The 9,592-nt window shown below is 42.2% G+C and overlaps 1 protein-coding gene across 1 annotated transcript in view; it reads left to right on the forward strand.

Moving 5' to 3' along the window:
- Positions 1 to 1,085: 1,085 nt before the first annotated feature.
- Positions 1,086 to 9,592, forward strand: part of Arid1b (AT-rich interaction domain 1B) — a 311,078-nt gene continuing 302,571 nt past the window's right edge. Inside the window, exon 1 of the mRNA XM_028764351.1 lies at positions 1,086 to 1,280. Within this exon, the coding sequence (XP_028620184.1) occupies positions 1,095 to 1,280 (186 nt within the window). The 5' untranslated portion in view covers positions 1,086 to 1,094. The remainder of the gene's footprint in view (positions 1,281 to 9,592) is intronic.

Consider the following 9,592-nt stretch of genomic DNA (forward strand, 5'->3'; position numbering starts at 1 on the left):
CTGTCTCACCTGCTCAGTGTGGCAGCTGGCCCTGCTTTCAGCCACTTCCTTAGAGAGCAGTCCTGACAGGTGGCTGTGATGACAGCCTTCTCTAAAGGCATCCAGGGGTTCGTCAAAGAGGCAGCCTGAGATGGCCTGTCAGGCTTGGACATGCTCTACTCTTAGCCTTTTCAGCAAACCCCAGGAGCTTCCAGATCTTTAGGCACACCAGACAGCTTAGCTTCTGAGGTTGGAGCTTTGTGTCATCCCTCCCTCCCTGAGTCTGCATTTCTGCTTAGTCTGTACGTCTTCCTGAGGGTCCCCACATACTTACACCTTGTGCTCTGGGAGCCGGGCACACAGTAGGTCTCTACACTTGCTTTTGGGAGGAAGTGTCTGTCTGTGAGTGCTGTGGCTGTGCGGGCTTTGGTGAGGGCCTTTCCTTCACAGCTCTGCTACTTTGCTGAGCCCAGGCCGTGAAGGCCCTGCTTGAAGCTCTGTCCCTACTCCTGGTCTAGCATCTCATGGCCTTGGCCCTGAGGCTCAAGGACTGACTCACCAGACCAAAAATAAAATTCAGAGTCTAGCTTTGAACTGATGTGTTTGGTATGATGTTTACTGGCTTGTGACTCATAATCTAGGGCTTATTGCTGTACACTCATTCATTATCTTTGGAAATTTTTATCTAAAAACATTTTACGTTATCTAATAACATTCTTCTTTATACTTCAGTGGATATCCAGGGGCACGAGGGCTTCATTAAGACTTGTAGACTCAGGTCTAAGAAGTCATTTTTAGATGGCAAAGTTCTAGGATACTTTGAATCAAAATCATTTTGTTTTCTGTGTTTTTTAGGGTTTTAGATACTTAGGGTATAAAATTTTTCCTCATAGTGTTTATTCCAGATCTTCTTAATTTTAAAATCATATCTGAAAGTTAGTTAAAAAAATGTCTTTTTCCTTTAATGTTCTGGGTTTTAAATTTTTGGAATTAGGTCTTTAATCTCAAAGTTTAGATAGATGTGTATATGCATGTATTAAAACACAAAGGTTGCATTTGTTATAAGTATAGCTAATAAACTCGCCTCCTTGTTTATTTCTTCACAGGGCAGTCCAATGGACCCAATGGTGATGAAGAGACCTCAGTTGTATGGGATGGGGACTCACCCCCATTCCCAGCCTCAGCAGAGCAGCCCATACCCAGGAGGCTCCTACGGCCCCCCAGGCGCACAGCGGTATCCCCTTGGCATGCAGAGTCGGGCTCCAGGGGCCCTGGGAGGCTTGCAGTACCCACAGCAGCAGGTCAGTGTTAGCTTTTCTCTCTGCCTTCCAGTGCTTTGTTGACAGCTTTGGGTTTTTTTTTTTTTTGCTCTTGATTTCTACCTATTTTTGGCATTAAGAGAATTTGGGAGTGTTTCTGTGATATCCCCCCCTTTTTTTTATTACAGATGGAAAATTGAACTTGCAATAAAATATACCATTTCCCTCCCCTCCCCTCCCCTCCCCTCCCCCCCCCTCCCCTTCCCTCCCCTCCCTCCCTCCCTCCCTCCCTGGAAATTGTACTAGCAACAAAGTAGACAAAGCTCCTGCTTGGGAGAAAGCAGTGTTGCTCCCCCCCCAGTGACCTTGGCTTTCATTTCTGAGGGTAGGCCCCTCAGGTACTGACCGTGAGAAGACTTCTTAAGGTGAATTTTCCAGTCATTTGAAGTTTTGTTGTTGTTTGAGTTAATCTGGTTGTATTAGCCCAGGCTGCCCTCAGACTTAGTCTCCCAGTGCAGGGATTACAGGGGTGTGCCTCCAGCCTGGAGTAGAAGGTTCCCAGGAGGTTACTTTGCATTGATTGTGGCATGTTCTAGAAAAAGTGTCAGTACCTCATTTGTGAATTTGGTTAGTTGTCTTGGATAAGAGAGGCCTTTCCTGCGCTTAAACAGAAGGCCCCATCTCTTTCTCTCCTCCAGCATCAACTGGCTTTAACCACACATGACACCTGTTTCCAGAAGCACAGCTCATGGGCTTCCTGGTTCTCAAAGTTTCCTTGTTAGATTGGCCAGAGGAGGCATGGACCCTGGAAAGGGCACAGTTAGATCCAGACTTGTCAAGGTATTTAGTGACTGGGAACACCAGAAAGGCTATTTATACACTGCCACAGCATGCCTGGCGTCCCCAAGGAGCGTGAGGCCAGTGGGGAAGCATTTCACTGCCTCCACACTGGGGTGGTCCTGTAATGCAGGTCCTAGAGCTGTGGTAGTCATTAGCAGCTCATCCTCACAGGAAACTCCTCTTCCTTGAGGAAACAAGTCTGACAAAACACTTGTCCTCTTGAAAATCTGTTTAGTAGTCTGAGCTATCTGCTGTAGTTGAGTTTGTCCTTATCTTGCAGTTATACAGAAGGATGGAATTAGGTCATTAGGTCAGCCCTTCAGTCCTAGCATGCTGCCTCAGACTGCTCTTAGTGCATTATTGGCAACCTCCCTCCACAGTGTCGAAAGACTGTTCTGACTGCAGGATCATCCTGCTTCCTGTTACCCCAGGTTACCCCTTCTTCTGCCAGGCTTTACTTTCTTCAGAGTTGAAGCAGCCAATTGTGTGTGTGATTATTAATGAGTAAGAAAGCAACTGCTCTTGCTACACCCCCACCCCCACCCCCACCCCCGACATCTCTCAGCTGTTTCCCCTGCCAGGACCCTTGTATTGGTAGAGCCGCCTTCCTCTCTGTGAAGAGGAGAAGCCTCAAGCAGCAGGCAGCTGAAGTCCTCTCTGTACTTGAGTCCATAAGATGGGTGAAAGCTCTGTCTGCCACAGAAGGAAAGAGTCCGAGATGAGAGCAGTGGGCTGGTGCTCTGTGATTCTTGTGCCCTTGGCTTTCAGCCTGCTTTTCCCATGATTCCCTGATGTGAGGTTGTGAAGTCGTTCCTAGTGAAAATAGAGAGTCCTTTTTCTCTCTTCCCTAAGGAAGTTCAGGGCTTGTTAGTTTTAGACTGTGGCCTAGTTTGCCAAACTAGAGTGAGAGCCAAATATAGGAAGTTTGTGAAGAATGGCTAGCAAGGAAATTTCTTTACATTATTTTCCTTCTCAAATGTGTAGGGCGGAAAATGGTCTGCAGTAAACTCTAATCTTAGTTTTCTTAGCTTCTTGTTTTTATGTAGCCCCATGATCCTTACACACTTATTTGAAAGGACAAGTTGCTGATTACCCATCAAGCATTGCAGCAGATGGCTTCTTGGTGATGTTTAAAAACAATAGTTGTGAGTGTGTATATGTATACATATGCATGTGTCACAGCATGTGTGGATGTCAAAGGACAGCAGTGGGAACCATTTCTGTCCTTCTAGCATTGAACTCACTTTGTCAGGCTTGTTGGCAAGCATTCTGGCTCACTGAACCATCTCTCCTGCCCTCAGCATATTTTAAATTAAGATTTCAGCTCAGGTATTAACTGCTAACTAAAAAGAAATATCCAATTCAGGTGCATAAATATTTCTGATGATGAAAAGAAAATGGTGAATGTTCTGGCTGTAGAAATCTCAAGCTTTCATGCCAGCTTAGTCAAAGTCAGGTCTGTAATAGGCTGTGCGCTACCCTTTCATTCACTGCAAGATGGCCTTGTCTCATTTTGAAATTTCAAAGGCTAAAAATAGTTTGGAATAGGTTTCTTGTTGAATGCTTGCTAACATTGTAAAGGAGATAAAGCTTCAGGTATTGATGTTTTTCCTCCCCTCCTGGTACTGTGCATTGAATTCAGAGCCTCGAACATGGTAGCAAGCAAGCATTCAACCACTGAGGCACAGCCTCTCCCCCAGTACACACAGCATTTAGAACACCAGATCCACGGAATGGTTCTTATAGGTGGAAACAGAGAGTAACTAGTAAAGGTAACTAGTAACTAGTAAAGTTTTGAGAAATAGTTATTAGATCACACGTGCACATACATACACATATACACACTATACACTACATACACACACACACACGCCCATATCCTTAGGCTGTATGTACATGTGTACTTACTTGCATGTGCCTGTTTAAGAAAGGTTTTTAAACTGGGTTTAACCTCACAGTGTAGTCAAGAGTAGTCTTGAACTCCTCATCCTCTTGCCTCTATCTTCTAAATGCTGGAATTAAAGGCATATGTCACCACACTGGGCTTTTGGTCTGTTTCCCCCCCCTCCAAGATCTGGAAATTATAAATGTGTATACAGCAAGGTGCAGACACTATGATTGACTGTTCAGCTTGTCATCTTCTCCTAGGATTACTGTAATTGGCTGAGCATTGTAGTAGCATAGGTACAGCAACTAATGTTCTTCAGAGAAAAAGTTGGACGATAATTATGACATTGGGTGTTTATTGAGTGGACATCGCCACTTAGGCATGGCTTTGCTTTGGATGCCTTCCAAAGCTTTCTGTGTGTGGTTTGTGAACCTCTAATGAGCTGAATCCAGTTCATTTAGCATTGCTCATATATTTCTGCAGAGGATTAAAATGCAGGAATCCAACTTTGTAAATTGAGTTGCCCACTTACCAGCTGAGTGGTAAGTTGTCTTTGGCTCAGAGGTCACAGTTTGATTCCTGGCTGGCACTCTGCTCCTGTGATAAGAATTTAAATGAGGATTCCATTAGAGCTATAGTGCTTGACTAGAATGTCGCACAGTTAGGATCATCACTTACCCTTTGTCCCTCAGTTAGGAGGAACTGGCCACTGACTGACATTAGTATTAAACCCAATGGTTCTAGTTTTGTGTAGTGGCCGTCTTAGTTTGGAAATGTACCTGTGACTGACTTTTGGAACATATCGTGACAGTAGCATGCTGCTTTAGTCTTTCCTGACTGGAACTAGGTTTGTGGTCTTCACTGGCTTGCTTCTCTCCCACACCATCAGGCAGATACATCCTAAACAGATCAGCTTTGCATGGTCCCCTAAAAATGCGTCTATTTGATTTTTTTATTGAGTTGAGGGGAGAAATGAATTTTCTATGCTCCTGTGGAGAATGTTCTGCCTCCAGGCTTTTGGACCAGACCTGGAGGGTTAGCAGAAGCACGCTGGTTGATTTCATCCAGTACAGAGTCACACACATACAGTGCAGCTTTAAGCTCATCACATGTGACTGAGATTTTTCAGGTTTCTTTTTTGTTTTTTAACTTAAAGAAACTAGGATGTTCTTTGCTGGATCAGATATGTGGATTAGCAAAGGCCCTGTTTCATTTTTTGCAGATTCTATACTCATAAATGTATATGGGCTGTTGACAGCTCAGTCTAAGAGATTTTAATATAAAATAAGTAACTGATAAAGAATAATGACCATAGAAGCTGAGTTGTATTGGTGTGGGTAGATTTCAGACCCCTTCAGAGGCTCCCTCCAGGCCTGGGATTCACAGGGTTTACGTCTCACTTGTCTTTACCATGCTGCATATTTGGGACCAAGACCCCTGGTCGTTATACAGCTGGGAAAATGGGAAGAATTCGAAACTGGATAGAATGTTTTTAGTTTAGTGGGTTTTGTTTGTTTGTTTGTTTGTTTTGAGACTGTGTCTTACCAGGTGGGCCAGGCTAGCCTGGAACTCAGAGATCATCTCTTCCTGTCTCCCACATGCTGTGACTAAAGGCTGGTGCCCTGGCACTGGGCATGTGAGTATTTTTATGAGAAGAACCCATTTCTTTAATTTTTTTACAAAGTATCTGCATTGTGGAGACCTTTACAAGAAAAGCATGGAATAGGATCATTGTTCTGAAAGTGGCCAAATTCAGTAGAAGTTAGTAACTTTTGTTAAGGTGATTTATGTAAACATATCAATTTAAATGGAGATAAAAGCTGAATTAAAAACGGATTCTTCTGCAGATGACTTAAAATAATGTGGACACTCTAATCTGTGTTTGCTTACCATCCCTCCCTTTTGACCACATCTCCTTCACTGCTTGTTTATTTCAGAGCAGAAGCATTTTCATTGGTACCATCTTTGCAGCCAAAATGCATCTTCAAGTGCACAGTAGATATTTCTAAAAAGGAAACAAACATTACAATTGTTTGGCAAAAAGAAACCTTTTCTTTGTGGTTATTTAGGGCAGATGAGCAGTTTCCAGGATCCATACCTGTGTTGCTATAGTTTTGGTATAGTCTAGAAAAGAATTTTTTTGTGTGTACTTAAAAGTCATAATTTAGTGAGTTTGCAGAGCTCTTGTGAAGGGCAGGCTTCGTGGAGAGAAGACTGGTTCAAACAGTGCTTCCAGATGTGTTCTCATGAGTCTGAGAGGCGTGGCTCTGTGGTTTTGGTTGTGTCTCTAATGCTCAGCTGTCCTATTTTTGACTGTGTGATTGAGTGAAGGAGAAGACTTGATGTCTCCATGTGTCTGTGTACGCATGTTCATGCACTGGCTTATAAAACATTTGTGTGACCCTTCCTCATAATGTGTTCTGTATGCTAAACATATTTTATGTGCGTACAGATACATACATGTAATCCTGCAACTAGAGGAGCTGAAGGCAAGTGTTTTGCCCATTACAGCTGTGAAACACTGGGGTTTATTGGCTGTGCAGTTCATGGCATTTCATGTGGGTGTCCTGTGTGCCCATTGACTCGAACCAAGCAGCTTTGCTTTGCAGCTGAGATGTGGGAACTTTTCTCACTCATTGGACACTTGGGTAATAATGGCTTCCGTTTTCTCGGTTGCCTTTGTTCATGCAGTGAACACACAAGTATCTGAAGTCTATCAACAAAACTCATTTACAGGGCACACGTCTGCTTGGATGAAGAGAGATAGCAGATGCCACCAGCACGGATGCCAGAGTGTCCTGTAGATGGAATTTCCTACTAAGGAAATATTTCTGAAGGAATTTGTAGATTGAATAATTCATATTTACTTAAAATTTAAACTCCTGGAACTCTTGTTTCTTGTGTTGTAGTTAAATTGAGACACATTTGAATCAGTGTGATGTTGTCACTAACCTTGAATTAGAGCCTACTGTGAGTTCCTTGAAGATTTTCACATCTTTACTTTTTCCTACGAGTAAGGCGGGTGAGCTTTTATGAGATCTGTTAGATGCTCCTCTTTGCTTGGTTTGGAAGCTACTTGGCATTTGCAGTGTTGTAGACATTGTAGTGCAGTGTTGTAGCCTAATGTCCTCCTGCCCTCTGCTGTGGTTATACTGCCTCCATTCATGTATGATTTCTACTGTGGATTTTATATAAGGAGACTCCCAACTCAAGAGTCATTTTCCTATGAGTTTTATTTTTTAATTTTTTCTGACCAAAGTGCAGGCTTTGAAAAGTGACTTTCTGATTTTTTTGATTTGCATATATTTTATTTTTTGAGGGGCAGGGACTTCAACTGTAAAATTTCTCTTCTATTTCATATCCTGCTTTAGGCTGAAATGGGCAGGTTCAGACTTACTGATTTTTATTTCATATACATATTTCATATACATTAGTGTTTTGCCTGCATGTGTCTTTGTGAGGGCGTCATATCCCCTGCAATAGGAGTTACAGGCAATTGTGAGCTGCCATGTGGGTGCTAGGAATTGAATCCTGGTTTTCTGGAAGAGCAGTGGTGCTCTTATCTGTGGAGTTCTTATCTGTGGAGTCATCTTTTCATCACCTATGGTTTTCTTTTCTTTTTTAAAAGAATCATTTATTTATTTTATGTATGTGAGTGAGTACACTGTTGCTGTCTTCAGACACACCAGAAGAGGGCATTGGATCCCATTACAGATGGTTGTGAGCCACCATGTGGTTGCTGGGAATTGAACTCAGTGCTCTTAACTCCAGCCCTATAGTTTTATTTACTGTGTATGTAAATCATAAGTGATTATTTCAGGTAGCACCAGAATCACTTTAATATATTTTAATAAATTTCACTTACTTGCTGTCACCCAAAAACCCAGTATGACATATTTATGTAAAATTTTTACCCACAGTTGACCTCAGTAAAATCAATCAACCACATTCTTCCATTGTTCCCTGAAAACAGAAACAAAAACAAATAAAAATCAAAACCAAACCCCCAGAGGAGAGAAAGTAAGTGTGGGTTAGGCTCTCCTGCTCTGCTGAGGCTGGCATCTCTGAAACCAGTTTGGTGCCCTGAGGGCTGCAGGGAAGCCTGTGTTGGTGCCGTATAGCAGTAGCAGTCCAGCTCTGTGCTTCTCAGAGCTCCCCCTGTAAAGCTCTTAAGTAGCTGTGAGAGTGCAAGCACTTCCAGGCTTGTTTGCTAGACTAAGTCAGACAGTCACTCCCCCAAAGGGCCGAAATTGGCTCAGAATCAGTAGTGGGGGACAATATAGTCCTTGCCAATTAATTAACCTGGTTGTGATGATCAAGCCCTCTAGCCCTCACTGTGTTTATGTGCATAATTAAGGGCGTTTGGCTACCAGCTTTCCTGGTGTGGCTTTTGCCTTTGAAGTATCAGTGAGCTGATGACCTTTGATTGTTTATGAGATTTTAGTGTGCTCATTTCATAGTCTTAAATATCTTTGGGCTGATGGCTTGACAAATTCTGTTGATGTAACCGATATCCTCAACAGTATCAAGAATTCTTTCTAAAACCAAAGGAGTGGTAGTGGAATGTTGGAATGAACGAAGTGTGATCTTTTACATTTTTTACTTGTGAAGATATTCTTGGGAAAGTTGTTTTCTGAGTACCTGTCATGTGTTAGATGGAAGGCATGCAGAGTCTCTTTATGATCATGTGGAAAATCGGCAGGCTAACACACTTTACTTCGAGTTGCAAAAGAAGCAAGGAGAACTGTTGGTTCCTCAGTGGTTCAGAAAATAAGCCTATCCTGTGAAACATCAAGGTAAATGGTTTGAATGATGCATGGTTATTCTGAGCTGACACTGTTGTTCTTTAATCTCCAAGAGCTCCATGGTGTGAATTTTGTATTTTAAGATGGGTCTTATCTAAAGGTTACTTCTTTTTTACAGTCAGTTAAATTTTTAATGGCAGTTTGATTATTTTATGTGTAATAAATTACAGATATTTACTCTTGTCTTGGAAAATAAATTTAAAAGTAAATTTTGTGGTAGTGAGTAAAATCAAGAAAGTGCTTCTCTCTCCCTCTCTCTCTCTTCTTCCTTCCTTCCCTTCCTCCTTCCCTCCCTCCCTCTTTCCCTTCCTTCCTCTATGTGTATATGTGTAACAGAGAAAGAGAGATTGATAGATAAGGCAGGACTGGAAGAGATAAATCATAGAGATACCTCCCTAGAGTCAGGAGTCTTGTATAATCCAAGCTTCTTTGGGCCTTGAAAGGAACTAACTCTATCAAGGTATTAGAAATTTCTGGAAGTTCTAGAGCTCAGATATGTATGTGAGAATTGCATATAATATGTAACACAGACATCCTTTACATACTTAAAGCATTCTGCATCAAATTTGGGTTACTAGATAATTATATGTAAGAGAATGGGAGCTACCCAGCTTCCCAGTTTCTATGGAGAAATGTGTAGAAAACAGACTGTATCTCATAGAATTAGGCAAATTCATCTCTCTGTATTGGTATTGACTCAGAGAAAGAACATTAATTACTAAACCAATGAGCCAGCCAGCCAACCAACCGTCTAACTATCCCTCCATCTCTCTTTCCATCCATCCATCCATCCATCCATCCATCCATCCATCCATCCATCC

The sequence above is a fragment of the Grammomys surdaster genome, unplaced genomic scaffold (genome assembly GCF_004785775.1).
Source record: "Grammomys surdaster isolate TR1022 unplaced genomic scaffold, NIH_TR_1.0 143, whole genome shotgun sequence".
NCBI lineage: Eukaryota > Metazoa > Chordata > Mammalia > Rodentia > Muridae > Grammomys > Grammomys surdaster.